The sequence below is a fragment of the Clavelina lepadiformis genome, chromosome 1 (genome assembly GCF_947623445.1).
Source record: "Clavelina lepadiformis chromosome 1, kaClaLepa1.1, whole genome shotgun sequence".
NCBI lineage: Eukaryota > Metazoa > Chordata > Ascidiacea > Aplousobranchia > Clavelinidae > Clavelina > Clavelina lepadiformis.
In genome coordinates, this window is record NC_135240.1 from 9,407,819 (window position 1) to 9,427,343 (window position 19,525).

General features: G+C 34.8%; 4 protein-coding genes and 1 long non-coding RNA gene across 5 annotated transcripts; 2 read left to right on the top strand and 3 right to left on the bottom strand.

Annotated features, from left to right (window-relative positions):
• The first annotated feature begins 1,563 nt into the window (after window positions 1-1,563).
• LOC143452922 (large ribosomal subunit protein uL15m-like) lies at window positions 1,564-4,700 on the top strand. Its single transcript, XM_076954072.1, has one exon. It carries the CDS (start codon window positions 3,409-3,411, stop codon window positions 4,339-4,341), a length of 933 nt encoding a protein of 310 aa, XP_076810187.1. The 5' UTR covers window positions 1,564-3,408; the 3' UTR covers window positions 4,342-4,700.
• A 28-nt stretch (window positions 4,701-4,728) lies between these two features.
• On the top strand, window positions 4,729-5,656 carry LOC143452929 (uncharacterized). The gene has a single exon (XM_076954085.1). It carries the CDS (start codon window positions 4,729-4,731, stop codon window positions 5,632-5,634), a length of 906 nt encoding a protein of 301 aa, XP_076810200.1. The 3' UTR covers window positions 5,635-5,656.
• On the bottom strand, window positions 5,454-6,879 carry LOC143452916 (histidine protein methyltransferase 1 homolog). The gene has a single exon (XM_076954063.1). It carries the CDS (start codon window positions 6,877-6,879, stop codon window positions 5,857-5,859), a length of 1,023 nt encoding a protein of 340 aa, XP_076810178.1. The 3' UTR covers window positions 5,454-5,856.
• A 25-nt stretch (window positions 6,880-6,904) lies between these two features.
• On the bottom strand, window positions 6,905-11,986 carry LOC143452894 (nucleolar MIF4G domain-containing protein 1-like). The gene is made up of 8 exons (XM_076954037.1): window positions 10,374-11,986; window positions 9,107-10,105; window positions 8,884-8,975; window positions 8,697-8,799; window positions 8,195-8,337; window positions 7,972-8,081; window positions 7,620-7,761; window positions 6,905-7,506 (listed from the first exon to the last, which is right to left on the bottom strand). Exons 1-8 carry the CDS (start codon window positions 11,002-11,004, stop codon window positions 7,228-7,230), a joined length of 2,499 nt encoding a protein of 832 aa, XP_076810152.1. The 5' UTR covers window positions 11,005-11,986; the 3' UTR covers window positions 6,905-7,227.
• Window positions 11,987-14,615: 2,629 nt separating this feature from the next.
• On the bottom strand, window positions 14,616-19,157 carry LOC143452946 (uncharacterized). The gene is made up of 3 exons (XR_013115127.1): window positions 19,019-19,157; window positions 15,322-15,449; window positions 14,616-15,040 (listed from the first exon to the last, which is right to left on the bottom strand). It is a non-coding gene; the product is annotated as an uncharacterized LOC143452946 (long non-coding RNA).
• Window positions 19,158-19,525: the final 368 nt, after the last annotated feature.

Consider the following 19,525-nt stretch of genomic DNA (forward strand, 5'->3'; position numbering starts at 1 on the left):
AACAATTTGACCGTATTTTGACCTAACGTAACATTTTGACTTTATCTGACCTAATAACTTCTATACCACACGTCGTACAAAGCTGAAATTTGTTTTGTGCTTGTTTCATAGCATTCTGAGCAGGTAAAAAAAATTGACCATATTGACTTTTGGTTGCCCTACTAATGAGGCATGCAAAAACTGCTCAACGTTGTCAAAATGCTGCACAAGTTCTTGGAAGCACATCGATGGAGCAATATGTCACAAGTAGTCAAGGCTGCATCAAAGCTGAATTAAATACTGTGGCCTTAATTGCAAGACGCAATATTTCTTTCAATTTCATGTCATACATGGTACTGTGGGGATCATGATAGAATTGGCAATTAGTTATATAAATTGGCATTTGCATAAGTTTTTGCATTTTCTCCAGTTAGATAAAATTGAATATTTAGACAGCTGTGTTACACTTGGTAAATTCTGTTATTCAAACAAATTGTATTTCTAACTGACATATTGGACGCAGATATAAGCATTTCAAGTAGCATTGTTTTCACGGCGTAAAGTTTGAAGTGTACTTGATGAAACGTTTAGATGACGTAGAATGTATGCGATACGTGGTTTTAGGGTAGCAGTGTAATAATAACATGGCGTTAGCTGATTGGCTGACGTGTATGATATAAAAGGTTAAGCTTGGTTCAAAGCGGCCTGGCTGCTCCGGCTGGCGAGGCTCTGCGAGGGCTTATCCCTTCAGGACTTGCTAGTACTTCTCTCGTCTCTCTTGGAAATTCTCTCTTCTCTGAGTTATTTCCCTTGTTCTGCTGAATTGAAGTTATTACTGAATTATTATGAAAGTGGGATCATGGTGTAAATATTGCTAATTCGATACAACTTATTCGGACAATATAACAACTAAACCTTATGAAGTTGGTGTTGATTTAAGAAGCAATATAGAGACAGTAAACGCAACGGAGTCAAAGACAATCATTAGCTCGGAGTCAAACAGTAGACTTGGCTCAGGCCAGTCTAAAACCAATCCACCACACCCCATCCCCATAGTACCAACCCTGAAGCATATTGCTAGTGATTCCAAAGCAATAAAAGATATGACCTCTGGTCGGACAAAAACAACATATCTACTAACAGAATGTCTAGCTGTTGATGCTCATGAAAGGTTAATTCAAGAGCTACAAGAAGCTAAAGGCTTTTCAATTCTCTGTGATAAAGCATCAGATATATCAATGAATAAAATCTTTTGTATAAACGTCCGCTACTTGTACAATGGATCACCAAAAACACAGTTATACCAACTCATTAGGCTAAAAAGGGAAACACAATTAGTGGAAACACAAACGTCAGTAAATGTTGAACTACTTTAGTTCTGGTGCTTTTGAACTGAAACTAAAGTAGTTATAAAGTGCCATAAAACTGCCAAAATTTCTTTTTTTTTTGTTCAAACTGCGTAGGGAGATGTAGGGTTTTTTTAGGTGTGCTGGTAGGGTTAATTTCTTTTTTTGAGTGGCAACACTGACTACAGTACTCAACCGAATAGACTAATAGAGTATGGTGCTAACTGCTGGGAATGGGCCTGTAGCATACGAAACTAAGCCTGAATAGATTCGACGAATATGGCCTAAATGGAAGATTCGGGCGAAGACAGTGGCGTAGCATGGGGCTCGGTAGATGAGTGATTAAAGCGCTGGGCTTGTAATGCGCCTCCTGTTCTAAGGCTTTTGGGATAGTCATTAACAACACTCGCTCCTATTGATTGACCCTGATGAACAGTTATAACTTCGGGTAATGCAATATGAAAAATGTATGCCAATCGGAACTTGATAGGTCAGGTGATGACCAAATTTAAGTTGTGCAAAGACTTTTCTTAGTCCAAGGATAAATATTATGATTCATACCGTAGAACTTACCAAGGCGATTGTTTTTGAAATAAGTATCAATGATTTTGTTGTTCAAAAAATAGAAAAGCAAGAAGCTTTGGTTTGTGTTTTCTCTCTACAGTACGTGCATTTTTTAATTAGATATTTTCTTATATGCTATAAAAAGTAATTTTTATTATAAATGTGATGTTCTAACGCCGACAGTTACCGTATGCTTTGCCAATTTGCTTTACTGGAAATAGGTATTACAGCATACTTCGAGAGTTACTAGGCCATGCCCTTTTCTCATAAACCCACTGGGACCATAGGCATTTTCACTCGTTTCCACAGGTGTTACCCATCCATTTTGTTTACAATTATGTAACAGTTATAACCTATATAAATACTCTTCAGTACAAATAGACTCTTTCCGAGCTCTGGCTACCATCTTGTTTTGGGTGGCAAGATTTTTTTGATTGCTTATACTTAACAATGGAAATTGTTTTCCAACTTTTTTAAAACTACAAGGGTTCTGGGCATCGGATTGAAAAGTTTATCTTTAGGCGGTCAACATATGAATTTCTGTACATAGAAAAGAAAAAATATTAACTTACGGTTTCCTAGTTTTTATTTTAGACTGCTTTGAATTGTACACATTGGTTTTGTTCGACATGAAGTTACGTTATATGGTCAGCATAACATGTGATGTGAAATGTATAAACGTTTGTGTGGTATCTGCTGCGCATTACACCAGTAATTTTTTTCCTTGCATTACAAGCAAAGTTTAAAATAATTGAGTAGCAGTATGCTGCTATAAACTCGGAATTGGTAACAGTAACTCGGAATGGGTCTATTGCTGTAGCCATGTTATGGTATATAAATATAAATACATATAAATAAGAGATTACACTCCTTTTGGAGGTGATTTAGATTTGTGTTGAGGTGAAAAAACATGTAATTTTTGCCCTTTGTTGGGGTAACTCAAAGCAAAATTTTTTGACCCAGCTTTTAATTAAATTTAATATAAAATTTTGGTTCTTCTCAACACAAAGTTAATTTTGCCACTGGAAATAGGATAGCAATTTTTTGCATCTGCACAACTTGGGCAACAAAAACCCACGAAAAAGTATGACTGGCAAATCCGAACGTAATATTACTTATAAAATGTGATGATTCTAATTCGTTTTAGGGTAATGGTATCACAATCTTCGACCCAGGACAAACGACAGTCTTTGCATGACATGAACTTGGCGATGGTGGAGGAGGTGGTGATGTAAAAATATGAAAGCATTAACTTTCAGATTTATCTATCTTGTCTAATTCATCTAAGCCTTCCATGGTGAAAAGTGTGGTGGTACACACACACATTACCACAATGTTTTCACATTCATGCTTATTTATAAAAAACAAACATGGCACATTTAGTTGTGTGAACAGCTAAGGCTTCAGTGCAAGTTGTCAGGCCAAAATTTGTGTCTTTGCATGTCATTTCTTGTTCAAAACTGCCACACTTTTCATTCATGCTTTTATCTAAAATTGCATTAATATCATATTCTGTTGCATGTTTATTGTCAGTTTTAAAAGTTATTTCAATTATTTATCTTATACAGTTTTAGGGTATGCTGTAAATATCAGAATGTCACAATCAAAATACTTTGATTTTTTGAAACAATTACCTAGAGTTGGTCTGGACAATGTCAAACCGAATCCTTATTCATTTAAAAGAGGAAAACAACACATCGGAAAAAATCTAAAAAATTCTTACTACAATAAATATTCCAACATGAAAAAACACATTGGGTTTTCATATTCAACCCCATTTCAGAAGAAAATTCCCCAGTATGGCTATAATAGGGAAACGCATTTAAAGAGGCAGTTTTTGCCATTTACGCTGTGGGATTTACAGCGCTTGATTGATCTTGGAAGAATTGATCCATCCGATCCAATTGATGTAACCACCATTGCAAATGCAAGATTTCTTAATTTGGACAAGACAGAGTTTAACTGCTATGGACTTTATTTGCTTGAACAGGGTGCTAACATATTTGAAGCAAAGGTCAATATTGAAGTCCAAATTGCTGATGAATTGTCTATTGCATCAGTTGAAAAATGTGGTGGAACGATCACAACTGCTTTCTATGATCGGCCAAGTTTCCTTGCCCTGTGCAACCCAGTGGAATACTTTTTGAAAGGCCAACCGATTCATAAGAGAATGTTACCACCTCAAGACTTGGTGCCGTATTACACGGACCCTAAAACTAGGGGATATTTGACTGATCCTGTACAGATTAGGGAAGAACGGCAAAACCTTGCTGAGAAGTATGGTTATGTACTTCCAGATATTACGGAGGATGAGCAGTTTGAAATGCTCACCATGAAGAAAGATCCTCGACAAATCTTTTTTGGACTTTCACCTGGATGGATCGTTAATCTTGCAGATGAAACTGTTATCAAACCTGAAGAAAAATATTTAGTTGACCACTCAGTTGTTTAATTTAATATTGATGTTTTATTTTCCAAAGTTTGTATTGTTAATTGCAACAAGCACAGCACAATTTTACTTTTTCCACAAATCTCATCCTGGATTGTTATTGGTTGGACTTAAGCTGTATATTTAAATTTGTTTAAAAGATAAATTCCATTTAAATGATGTTGTGAGCATGTTTTCACATTTTATATAGGCATTCTTTTGTTTGGCAATGTGCAGTTTCTGCTCAATCTATATAGGGATGTCTTTATTTGTTTGTGCTATCCTTGACTCAAAGTCGGGTTTTTATGTGCTTTATTATTTGTTATTAATACGTCAGAGGTATGGACATGTCAATACTTTCATTACAACTTTACCCATTTCAGGTGCTAAGGATTTTTATGGTAATAGCTAATGGTAATAATGGCCAAGGAAAAACAAAGTAAGAAGAAAGAGGCTGACAACCATCACAAGAAGTCTAAAACAAGGACACAAACTGAACTCAGTCCAGAAAATAATGGGACTCTGAAGACGCCTTTACCAAAGACATCTAAATCAGATTCAATAAGTGGAAACAAGAAAAAGCGTAAAGCAGACACTCCTGATATTAAGAAAAATGACGACCAAAATCCTAAAAGTAACTTAAAGCCCACGGAAGAACAAGATTTAGCAAATAATGGTGAGAAAAATTCAAATTTGGAGAGCAATAATTCACTGCCACCAAAAAAGCGCAAGAGGAAAAAGAAAAATATTAAACCTTTACCGTATCCAGAACCTGGTGCCTTTGAAGCTATGCTGAAAACCACTGACATGGGCTCTCCAGAAAATGATGGTAAAATCGAAACAGTCAAGCCTGATGAAGCCACTTTAAATGTGACTGAACATGTTGTTTCAGAAGAGGACACAGCCAAAAGCAATGACAAAACAAATTCACACCGACCTCCAAAAAAACAGAAACGAAAAAAGGAACCCAAAACTAAGCCGTCAGGTGAAGATCAGGATGATGATGAAAAAGAAGAAATTAAATCCGCAAAAGATTTTGCCCTGGCTTACCTGGAAACCTGGAGAAAAGACAGAAATAATTGGTCATTTAAAAAAGTCCGACAAGTATGGCTACTTCATAATTTATACAACCAAGATGCAGTGTCGGACATCCATTTTAATACATTGTTGGATTACCTGCAAGGAGCTAAGGGTTCTGCAAAAACAAAAACAATTGAGGACGCTGAAAATTTTTTTGCTGAACAGGATGATGAAAGTATCAATAATGTTATAAAGCAAGAGAGAGCACGCAGAATTATTCAGCATTTATCAGTGTAATAAATAAACTGTTGCTCAAGTACAGTAGCTTGTTTTGTCTCATTAGCCAGTTCTAAGTTTTTTTAAGTTTTTAATCTGCAGCTGAAGTAGAAAAGTTTTGTCACTACTGTTCAACAAAGTCTTACTGTGCTGAATAAATTTTGAAAACTTATCCCACAAAGTTCTCACGAAAGATTGCAATTACATCATTGGGTGATCGGCAATATTGTGTTTACTACATATTTAAAACCAAGACATCTTTAATATTTCACGCTTCAGGGGAGCATCAATTATTTGCACAGAATCAATTCTAAAAACGTTTTTCTTCTTGACAAAGTCTGTCCATAGTTGGACTCCACCACCGACACCAAAATAAAATGACTTTGCTGCAACATAGGCAACCCCTTCTTTTGTAAGTATATTTTTAATGAGATCATGAAGCTTTTCATAGGAAGAAATGCTGTATATTGTCTCTGCCATCAAGATTACATCAACCTTCTCTCTAATAGCACTAGCAGCAGTACTCCAGTCTCCACTAATAAATGCAAATTTATTCCATTTGGAAATATCTTCCTTTTTAATAGTGTCGATGTAACTTTTGAATCTTACATCTATTTCTTCATTATCCACGACCCGTTCTGAATTACTTCCTATTTTGAACACATTTTCATTTATCCAACTGTTCAGAATGACAGACATACCAGTTGCTTTTGTGATAACAAAGTCATTGAAATCTTGGAAAACCACATGCTTTGCATTCTTTGCAGCAGCGCATATTCCTGGAAGACCTATGCCACAACCAAGGTCACAGACAATTTTTCCATCAAGGTCCAAGCCTTGTAAAAATTTTACTAAGTCAATTGTGCATTCCCATACTTTTAATCCACCTTCGTAAACATTTGGTACCAGATCAGAGGTGTCAAGCACATTGCTTTGTGTAAGTCTGCTGCATTTTGTTGGTTCCTCATAACAGTTGCGCTTGGTGCCTTCAGGTTTTTTATCTGGTTGTTCGTTGTTTTCAGAAAGAGACATATTTTCAAAGCATGGCTGAATGAAATATAAGCAAACTTCATTTATCTTGATGCTCTCAATTGTGTAAATATAATCATCAAATGAGTTTTGATTATCCAGGATATCCTTAATGGAATAGCAAATACACGGTGGTGTAATAAGAGAGTCAGGTTGAGAGCTATTGAGACTTTCTTTTTCTTTGTCATCACCGCTGTCGTCTTCAACATTCATTTTAAATGAAAACTTAAAATCCATAACAACAAACTTATCTCACAGCATCTAAACAATAAACATGTATTGCATAGACAAAGACGTATGTTTCATTCTGACCATTGAAATTAGACAAAAAAGGGACTGAAATTGTGAATTAGTGTTACAACGTAAGCTACTAATATATTTTCAGCGTCAATCACCAATCAAGAGTCATAGCATTTTTTAAACATCCAGTTAAACACCTTTTAGATAAAGGTATCATTAATACCACACAAAAGCCTCAAGAAAAAAATGTTGAAAATAAACGCTACTGTATCATGAAACCACTTGGCCATAACATTGTTTTACAATGTGGTTTGTTCCAGCAATAACAAACCAACAATTTTCTTATTAGTTATATAATTTAGCTTTTCCTGCAGCGAGTCTCTCATCCATTCTAACAAGAGCATCTTGAACATCACCATGATCTTTTATATAGGATGGATCTCTTATCATAAAATGCTGAAGAAAAAGTCTGAGACCTTGGCGGGCCAAACATTGTTTGTTTGCTGCTAACTTGCCAAATATGCTATCAAGTTGACATGGTGAAGTGCAGTTCTTTGCAATGTTATACAACATTTCACGCAAGAAAGATACTGTCTGTGCGTTCATTTCTGTGTACTCAATAGTCTAAAAATAAAAGAAAAAGAACTGTTATTGTCTTAATGACTGCAACAAATTTTTAAAATACAATTACTTTGCAATACTCACTCAAGACAGAGTTAACACGATTATAGTTTTACCTTAAGACAATTTAATGGAATAGCTTCTGCCAATATCAGGTTTGACAATAAAGCGGCTATGTTCGTATGGTGTTGCACTGACATAGATGTCAGCAATTTAAACCTGTCCCAGATTGAGCACTGAACAGACATCACAAACTGCCTGCAATAAGAAACACTCTACTATATCCACATCTTGAACAACAAATGCACACAACAATGTTAAATTTTAGTAATGACAGAAGTTTATGAAAAACACACTAAAACGAAAATGCATACACCCCTTCTCTGAATTTTTTTCATTGAAATCAATTCAGAAGTTACTTTTGGTAACTCTTAGGCTAAGTTTGGTTCAATCAACATACAAACTGACCTTTCGTAATGACAAAATTTCTTTAGTAAATGAAAATAGAACGGATTGAAAGTTTGCTCCTGCTGACAACACTCAACTGTGACATGTGCTACTTCTCGTAACTGCTTGCCCTATTTGCAGAAAACTTTTATGGAATAATTAATAATAAAGATGAACGGGATAAATAGCTGCCATGAAAATAACTTTTATTAAATGAAAGCAAAGTTTAAAATAGTTAAGTTACCTTTAAACCAATATTTAAGACATTTTGAAATGCTTCTTCAACATTTTCTGATGACATAATTGCATAAAAGATTTTTCTCCGGACGTCTGTATTCATTCTAAGTTTTTTTCCTGCTCTAACCAGCTTAGAATTTACCATGGATCCTAAAAATCACGGAATAAATATGAAGTTGTTCTATTTACGGCATATTTCTAATGCTACCACACTACAGAATTAAATAACCAAAAATACAATGCTTTAGCTAGGGGTGTCAAATTTGAAAACATCAAAAAACAATTCCAGTTCTGACTCCAACTTAGAGAATTGATGGATTTCCAAAACATAGAACTGATAGGTAAGGGAGACGTACGGTTATTTGATTCCGCATTTAAGAGTTATTTCCAACTGATTACTTTGTGAGCCAAATGGAATCAATTCCAAGAATAGACTTTGATATCCCTACCCCCTAGTGTTAGTGCAAATGCATTAAAAGTAGTAGCATCAAAATGGCCCTATTTTTCACCAGGGTCTCCTTGTTCTAACTTTGCATCCTTTAACATGGGTGCACCGGTCCAAGCACTCCCCACAATCCACCATCTTCCTCTTGTTTCAGCATCCACAAGATCCTATTTTTTAAACTCAGTTTTTAGACTCATTTCAATGCTACAGATTTACTAATGTGAATTGTAACTTTAGAATTCTGGGCTAACCTGAAATTTGACATCTGGAAAGGTATCATGTTCCTTCTGACAGATTGCTTTCACTTTCTTTCTTCTGTTGTTTATTAAATCAACATCATACTCTTTAAACAAAAATAAAATATTTTGCTTAAGGTTGTTGAAGTGGCAATTCAAACAAATCAAAAGGCAACAGTTCATAAGTCAACTATATACGTTCAATGACTTAGGAAACTACACAATTTTGTGTGAATACCTGTAATTTTTCGAACATTATTATTTTTTATTGCTGTGAGAACATCCAACATGTACTTCATTCGAGTCAGGGATTCCTGGGCAGCAATTTTGGTAGATTTGAAAGTAACTGTCTCGATAATGCGTTTTAGATAAACGGGGTCATCCTTGCGCAACTGAAATCCAACCGCTTTTAAAATAAGCACAACTAGTTCAATGTCCTTTTCCTTAAATGAATCCACAAACAGATCAATGAGATCAAGAATAATTTGTTTCTGAATGACCTTTAGCTCATACAGGCTGCAAATTAACTGGAGAATATTGTTGCATTCTTTTCCACTTCCATAATTTTCTTTTTGAAGCAAGTTATTTAATTTTTTTGCAGCAGTTTCAATAAAATGTGCAACAGTTTCAATCCCAACATTATGAGTGAGAACAGTTACCAGCATTACTGATTCTGTGATTAAGCGCTCAGGTATGGGATCAGGCGTATAAAACTGCACCAAAATTAAGTCTGTCAAAGCTGCCGTAACAATAGCACGACTATTTAAGTGGTAAATATTTTGGATTTCTGAACAGATAGAATGGAGGTTTGCTTCACTGAGACGATTTAATAAACCCTTTATCTGCCGTTTTAATTTTCTTAACTTTTCATCATCGGTGGTCATTAATTGCAATCTCTTAGCTGGAGGGATATATTTACTTTCAGTTTTTGTAACGTTTTTCGGAGGTAACACAGAGGCATATTGTTCTTCATTTGTGTTTTTCAGATCACAATCCTTCAACTCCTTATCTTCATTTGCTACTGAAGAATCTTCTTCACACTGATAGTCCTCAGCACTTTCAATGTCGGATTCAAAGGTATCAGACATCTCATCATCAGCGTCGTCGGTTTCCACGCTACTGGAGCCTCCATACTCACTGTCAACCTCATCATTTGAGTAACAATCTATCAGGTTGTCATCTTGATCACTGTGATGTGTATCACTATTTTCCTCTCTATTTGTGTTTTCAGAGCCAACTAAGGTAAAAAAGAATTAGATTAAGTAAAACAAAAAAATCAATTACAAACGAGAAAAAAACTTAAAGAGTAAACATGTAGTTAAAACATGTATTTATATGGTTACAAATTTACAACACGTTAAAATAAAAGATAACTGCACCTCCATGGAAATATTTTGCGCCTAATTAAAACTGATTAATTGGAATTTTACTAAAATGTAGACCACATACTAAGCACATATAGTTAATTTAAATAAGTATTTTAATCTCAACGTACTACCACTAACCTTCATCTTCTTTTCCAGACATGTCACTCTCAGACAGATTGCTGGTGTGATTAACAACATCCAGCAGGTAATCAAGACCATCCAGAGCAAAGGATGATGGCAGTTTATTCTTCTTCTTCTTTTTTGTGTTAATATACATAAGTTTCTCGAGCTTACTGATTGTTTTGTCTTCTTCTGTATTTTGTTTTAATAATTTCTCATTTTTCTTCAGTGTCTCTTTTTGCTGTTTTTTGATTTTCCTCCTTTCTTTTTGATCAATTTTGTCCATAGTTAGGCCAGTACTGGTGTTTTCTTTAATTGAAGTTGATTCTTTGTGTAGTTTAACAGATGGTACATCATGTTTTTGTTTCTTGCATTGCCCATGGTCTGCATTGGTAAAATTTTTCCGCTTTCTGCTTCCAAATTTATTAAACATTTTATTATCATTGGTCTTTGTGCTAGCTTTGCTTCTCTTTAATTTCCTTTCCAATTTCATTTTACGTCGCCTTTCTTTTCTTCCAATTTTTGGTGCCACGTGATGAATTTGTTCATTATTTTCTTCCAGGTTTATAGCAAGTTTACTAATAATATCTTTTGTAGCCTTTGCAATGTTGTTTTTTTGATGTTTCTTTTTGGTCTTAAACTTAGACATGCTGCTGTAATGGTAACTAAAAAAGTAGTTTTAAAATGATAGTAACAGTTTTAATTTGATTGATACATTTTGTCTTAATTTCTACACAAATACCTGTATTGAAAGATAACGAAATAACATAATGATTAACATAGCTAGTTAGCATACAAAGTATTCATTAAAGCTTACTAAAAGACTAAATTATGACAAAAAGCCTTTTTCCACAAAATGTTACACAAGCTGAAAAATTCACAATTGTTACTGAGCAAGTATCGAACATTACAATTTATCAAATATTTACAATGATGGTGAAGAACTTAAGGCTGAACACAAAATGAATGACCACCAAGCGGTTTCGACTTGTGACCATTCTAAAAGAAATTTGCGATTGGAGAAATCTTAGTGTTGGACGGTGGTATAAGTCCAAGCAAACATGTATTATATAATGTATATTTAAGCAGAACTATTTTTACTCTGGTGCATTTTCCAACATCAATCACATTCGTGTGTAATGCATTTGCATTGTTAAACCTGTGAACAACTGCAACTGTAATTGCTTATCAGTATTTGTTGTAAACTTTATAGGAAAGTTTATGAAATCTCAAGCTGAAAAATTTTATTTTGGTCACACATGCCGCAAATGATTAATAGACTAGTAAAGTATTAACAACCTCCTATGAATTGCATTTAATTCAATAATCTTTACTCACAAAGCATATATTGGTTGAGTTATAAAAATAACGGCAACGTGAAACAAATTACTACAGTCTAATGACAACTTGGCTCATTGTTGTTGGCTTAAAAACAGTGTTGATATCGAACCACCATTACATGGGTCAGACACACTTAGTGTTGTGTATTGTATTGTTTTTTTTTCGCCATTAACTTTGCACAAGGAAAATTGTGCATGAAATTAGTCTCAAAGCAGTCAATTTTTATTCACTACATAAAAGCATCGTCTTACAACAGCCCAAAAACCTAAACTTTTTTAATCCAAGCATTTGTATCCATTTTGCGCGTTCACAGCATTTTTGTGAAAAAAAAGTGACGAGCGAATAACCCATGAAAAGAAGTACGCTCATGGTTTCGTTCCTATAATAAAAAAAAGAACATCACTCAAAAAAGCTGAGCTCACTTCTGTTTATGATACACCTTAGAAATTAAAGGATGTGGCTATTTCAGCAATAATAGGTCACACAGTCTGTTGTTACAGCTACATAGGCGGGTAATTTACCGTTATATATGAGAATGGTTATGCAAACATTTAAGGACTTACGGTTTAATCGGAAATTTAGTATAAGATTTATATTAGAAGGTAGATTTAGCCTAAACCGTTTAGTTTACTCTCTTATAGGTAATTATGTTAACAAAAAAATGATAAAAACTGTGAAAAATTGCTTTGAACGAACAATTTTTCCAGTGAGAAATAAGCAGCAAAAATAAGGCGAAGCCTTATGAAGTTATGATTATGAACCACTGATCTTTATTAACCAACACGATAAATTTAAAGTTTATAGGGACCAGTGCCATGAACATGTGCTGCATCTGCATCACTCTTTTCTTGAACATGAAAACGGGAATTTCCCCAAACGATGTAAGAATTTAAGATACTGTTTCCATTAATATTTTGGGTAGATTAACTATAATAGGGTTACCATACTTGATAATGCACAATCCCTGACAAATTTATCTCAGTTGCATTGACCAACGTTAGAATATTACCAAAGTACATTTTCGCCATTTCTTTTTTGTGAAATAAGGATAAACACGAAACAATACAAAATTAGCAAAGAGATGTTACATCGCAAAACACGAATGCAAGTTTTCTTTTTTCCTTTATGAAAACGAAAATTAACCCAAAATTTTTACAAAATACGCTACAAAGTAATTACAAGTAATGAACGTATAATAGTTTATGAATAATACTCTACTCTCCTTCATACCAATCGTACTTTTCCGAAGATCTCATTGTTTTCAACTAGCCCTTGTTGGACTTCAAAAACAAATAAAATTCTCCACAAGACATGCTTTGTACTGAAGCGTTAAAATTCCTTTCATTCTCTCAATGGTCATCTTATCTCTTTTTTAAAAATCTTAAATCTTATCCTAAAAGGTAGTAAACAACTTACGTCATAAACGAGTTGCAGATAGATTTCAAGCAGACAATGTTGACGAGCTGAGAGTGTTCGCGACCTAGAAAAAGTTTGAATAAAGGTGGCAAACTAAAACAACTTGGACTAAAATACAATTTAAAAAATCCCCGAATTTTAAGTACGTTTTACCATTTCTCCCTGACGCAGATTTGAACGCTAAATTCCCTGACACGTCAGGGAAAATCCTGACGTAAGGCAACCGCAACCCTAAACTATAATGTATATCATCACAAACAAAAAGATTAGGCGCCATACATATTGAGCCATTTGTGAACTATGTTATACATTTTTTCCAGCCGGCAGAGTTTTTTCGGTTACTGCACATGTCTATATAATACCCACCTACATCGAGTCACCGACTATTTTTTAAATTGCAAACCAACAAACGTTTTCGGTATGGGATTATAAACATTTCACTCAGGTGAGCATTATAAGAACTTTTACATTACAAAAAAATATTAAATTATATTTTACAACTATTTGAATGTTGTATGGAGATGTTGATTGTTTTAGGTTGGCCTAAAGCCCAAAGCTTCAGTCTTTCTTTTAGAACTCCTTGACTATTTTATCTTCGACTCCGTTGCATATGCTATCTCTGATTGTTTCTTTAAGTCAGCACAACATTCATGAAGTCTAAATTGTTATATTTTCCAAAATATAGTCGTAGTCACATCAGAAACCAATTTCATATCGCTTTTCAATCCGAATCGAGCTATCACTTGAATTGAATGATGAATAAGCGAAAAGGGAAAAAGAGAGCGGTTTGAACCAAGCCTAAGGTTTTATATCACTGTATGTGCCAATCAGCGAACGACATGTTACTTGTATCATGCTACGTATAGATAGTATTTTTACAATAATAATTAAAATGTAACATATTCTACGTCACCGAGGTTCTTTATCACAAGTAACATCTAACTTCATACATTCTAAAATGTGACGCCACTTGAAAACACTTATATAATGGGTAAAATATGTCGCTTTAGGAATTCAATGGTTGCATGACATGATTAACCAAGGATAATAGAGCTTTCTAAATATTACACTTCATCTAACTGGAGAACACACAATCGCTTCTTAAACTGCCAATTATTTAACTTATTACAATTCGCTATTACCATCGCCATAGTTGCACCATAAGTCCAAAGCACATTCGACTTATTCAACATGACGTCAAGGTAGGTGGGCAGCAGTTCAGTGTAAGAATGGACGTATAACACGTTTGCGTGATATCAAGCTGCGTGTGTGAGACTGTGAACATCTTCAGTTAGTGCAGAGTCTCTATATACCTATAGTCTTTATAAGAATATAAATACCCTGGTCTGTATATATGCTGAATGGACGAAGGAAACGTTGGCTGATATAATTTACTGTATTGTATTTGCCATGATTCGCAAACGCTTACAAATAAGAAAAACATTCGCCTAGTGAACGTAAAAACGTCACTTTGCAGGCAAATCTTTAAATCGGTTTCTGGAATTTGACTAGCCTACAAACAATTGTCGAATTTTGTGTTGAAAGTGAAGTCCTGTACGGTTATGTTCATAGAACCGGTGTTTTTGAGTCCCACCACTGCATATGCCATTACCCTGGCATTTTAAACTTGGCTTGAAATGGAAGGGAAAATGTAACGTCAACTTTGCAGTGTCATACCCATTTCAAAACGTCTGAAAACAAACTATTCCTTAGATCTATATTTGTTTAGTACAATGGCTGGCGAGCCCGATCTAAAGTTAAATTTTAACTAAATAAAGACTATTGGACACACATTGGACTGATAGTTTAAGTGGGTTTGCTCTATGCAACCTAATTTTTTATGCTTTGTCAGTAGGCGGAGAGCAGCGCATATCATGACTGCAGCAGCATTATATCAGTTCTTGCAGGCGGCATGTGTATTCGAGATTCTGGATTAAAATAAGTAATTCTAAACTTTCTTTACTGCAAAGGTAAATTTAAAACAGGGATAATTTTGAGAGTTGCACGAATATAAGATCATTGGTCACCATAACTGCTTGCGTTACAATTAAACTGCGGTTTAGAAACACTGCTTAATTGCTTTAGGATCTAACTTACATCAATAAACAATCTAAAGTTCTAAAATTTAAGATTTAGATGATCTTAATTATATCTTAGAGAAGAAATGTTTAAGGTATTTTTAAATCAGGAAAGGCTGAAGAGAACTTACCATCTTATTGCCAATTGGTACTTGGTAATTTGCTAGACATACTCCGATTTTATTATTGTCCACTCTTTATTAAAGCCCTGCAAGCAATCTATCGTGAGAACTTCACAGCTACCAGCTTGTTTTTATACCTGGACGCCAAACGTACAATAAGATTTGAATGCCATTTCTGAGATAGGCTAAAAATGATAACTTAGTAATAAAAAGGTTTTACAGTGGTTAATGTCGTAAAGTTATTCAAACGGATTCTACTAATTGTGGATTACTGTAATAAAAATTAGAGACAGACACGTAGTATTAGCAAAAGAATTACATAACTATAAAATAAACTATGAAAATTTAAATGGATAGGATCTTACTTAGCTGCTCGTTCGTAATCGTATGCCATTGCCATGTATATAGGTGTTTTGTGGTACCATTACAACATACATTGAGCAATACGTTTAACATCCCTTTGGAACGAACCGGGAACGTTTTCATGATTTATCTCAACCAAAACTTGACTACATTAAATTTTGGCAAATTGATTGTTATACCTATTATACGTGTTGCAAGGATCACTCAAGTTTTCTGTCAAAGCAAATTAGCCTAACTATATTATATGAATAGGGCTTGGGCCTACTGAATCCATATCTGTTTTAAATCGCTGGCTAGCAATAGACACAGGCTGATCTTCTCAGTACATGTCCTGAAAATTTCATTTTAAGTTTTTGGATGATTGAATGATTCGCCCAGTTTTCTTTGACTGAAGTTTTGTTCGGTGTTTTTTCGTTTAAAATACAGTAAAACCGTAACGATATTTTCGCCCAGAATTTTGAGACGTAGGCCTACTGTATTTAAAATTTCTTAATTTTGAGACCTAAAGTAGGCCAATATCAACAGGAACAGCGATCTACCGAAATCAATCATCCGAAATTGGGCCGCGACCGAGATAACAAAGAACCACTGTCGCGTGATTAACCGTAATCACCGGCCGATGATAATCGTTTCTTTTGGATAAAAATACTTAAAATTTTACTACTCAGCATCTTGATAGAGAAGTAATGTTTGGTTACACGAGGCAAAATTTTGTTATAAACAAATCTGGAACGTAACTTTGAAATGTGGCTGTTGGTGGACAGGCGAGAGAAAAAAGGAAAAACGAGTGCTCTTGTAGTCTAGTTAACGTCACAATTTGGATAGCCGGGGTCTTGCATACAAATGCAGCATTTGTTTGTGCACTTCTGCACAAAAAGAAAGTTAACTAACACTTTTTGGAAATGTTAAAATATTCTTTTGTCTTCCGATTAATTTTGTAGTATATATGGTAGTATAACCAAATGTTGTTGGTTATTGTAACAAAATGTTGCACCTTTTAGTGTGCTTCGGTTTGTGTTGAATTAAACTTATAGTTCATGGTTACGTGGTTATAGCTTAAATTGTTTTGGCTATAATCAATGAATCTTCTATCTATTGGTCGTGAAATCTTCTGCCAGAATTCTGATATTAGTAAACTTGCATTTAACTCACTAAGTTTGTCCATGAAAATGTTCATTTTATTGATATCGCACTATATTCCAATTCCACTAAGACTAGAACTACATCACGAAACAGCAACTTGTATACTAGACAGATGAAGGCCCAAAGTAGACCGGGTTATGCTGGAAGAGTAGTTATAATGGGTGTAACCATTGCAGTGTATATAGGCAGTTGTTACAAGCCAGCACAGAAAATCACGTCATAAAGAAAAAAAGACAAGAGTGACACGAAACGCAACTTTAAACGTTTGTCACGAAGTTGTTTGTAAGCTGCTTAGAAATTACGATATGTTATGGAAAAATTATATCTTGCGAGTAATACAAACATAGTTACTAAAGTCACATAATTTTACTTTGAGAGTGACTTTTAGCCTGTTGTTAAAGATAGGCGGTGGGTTTAGGAGACAAGAGCATTGAAAATGGTGATTTTAGGTAATTAAGGTTTTAGTGGAGTTAGATTAATATTAGAAGGTAGATTTAGATTAGGTTTAGGTTCCTATGTTAAAAAGATTTAAGTTACTGTAGGTTAACAAAAAACTGTGAAAAATATCTTCGAACACACGATTTTTTCTGGCGAAATAGTGGCAGCCTTTTTTTTTTATCTTACTGGCAATTTGTCATACCTCCACACGTCATAGTAGCACTTCAGTGGTTAGCTTTTATTTGCTCGACAAGTCATTTCGCAACCATCAGCTTGCTTCATCAGGTATACCAGTATAAGATGGAAAAAAGTTTTTAACATTGCTAGGTGAAAGTCTGCTATCAGTTTTCCCTTATCGTTAAGCATGGCGTTAAATGGAAAAATTAAATAATATCGCTATAATATAATATAATAGTTACAGAATTATAGTAGGTAGACTTCGGTAAGATTTTAAGTTTTACTTGGCGTGTTACCATTTTAGTCCAGAATTACAGTTGCTTTAATAAACTTTTGATGTTTGGCACGAGGTTACTGAATGCCCTTGATTTGCAGACAGTAACTTTTTAATGCAAGCTGTCAGGTGTGCCCACAGCCCAAGAACTATATTCAGCTGCGTACATAAAAGAAAGAAGTGGAAAGGTAGATCAACCTGTGTTAAGTACAATGGCCTCTGGTTGTTTGTTAAGTGACGCTTTGGTAAATGTGCGTTTGTTAGACATTTCTATAATAGGCGATTTAATTTGATGACTTTGTAACTGATAAGACGATAAAGAACTGCTGCAATTAAGAAAAAGTTGTGCAATAATTGTAGCTTCCTCACATCTTCCTCAAATCAGACAAAGTTCAGCATTACTTGGCGTCATAAACAGTAATCGTTTATACTATTTAAGTGATTATTACAAGGTTTTGAAAATTGTGTTTTTAAAAGTTTGTTTTTTAATTCAACCTTAACCTCAGTATTGTGCTTGCTGTTCATTTTTAATCAACAAATATTTGTAAAGTCGCAAAGAGTGAGATCACATATGTTTTGACCCTGAGTACCCTGTAACGGGGTAATAATAGAGCAGAATTGCCATTGCCTGCAAGACCCACGGTACAAAAAGTACTGGTACAGAGTACCGAACAACTTTTCTGAAATAATACCGGTAAATGTTTGCCAAGTGCCGTTGTAGTACCAAAACCCGTCCCTGCCATAGTGACGTCATAAATTCAAATGCAATTACGGTTTTGACGCAGCAGAAAAGGAGCAGTAGTTTGACTAGTATGGCTTGCCATAGACTAGCAGCTTGCCCAACGAGCACTTCGTCTTTCATTTCTTCTGAGGACTGAATTCTCGATAGTTCTTTGTAACACGACAGTAGTTGTGATGGGTATAAATGCGTTTCACTACTAAGTACAAGAGAGTTGTTTGTTAGTTTTTCTTATAGCTATTTCTTTGACTTATAGCTGGGTGTAAACTTCACCGCAAACGCAGTTATTATGAGAACGTTGTTCAAACTTTCAATTTTAATTCTCAGGATGGCCCAAATATTCAATATGCCAGTGTTTAATATTCAATAGTCTAACTGCGCTCGCACTCGTTTTGTGCTGATTCAAAACCACAATCAAAATTGAATCGATGACTTCACAATGCGGGAGAGATTTGACACAACACCGAAACGTTACAGATGATAATTTCAAAGCACCGACTGCCCACAAACAGTTAAAACATAGTACAGTATACTAATCAAACTAAAACATCGAAGGCCAACACCTTACTGACCTTATTTCATTATAAATCTTTGCTCCACGCGTCACCCATTACTAGCGTGGCAATCTTAACCTTACCTTGAGTTTGTTAATAACAATTTGATATCAGCTTTTTGTCGAAACATCAAGATACAGGACAGTCAACTGAGATTATTACGTCTTTAACGTCAACAAAGTAATGTAACGCGGTTGACTAGGGCGAGGTAATAGATGGTCACTCCTGCGTGACGAAACAATCACATAACTCTCAGTCGACCTACTGTGTTGTTGTACAGTTTGAGGAAAAGGTCTGTTTTTTGCAGGCAACAACAACAGAGCCTGAAACTAGCAATACTGTTTATTGACACACGCTTGGCAAGTCAGTTGCAGTGTATTACCTACTCTGCAATGATACAGTTTGCCAGAAAATGACTGATATATGTAAGTGTTTACCCATTTGATAGGTTTATGGGTATATACATTCTAGTTGCTGTACGGTATACTCGAAAGATTATTAATTATTTTATCATTTGAATGTATA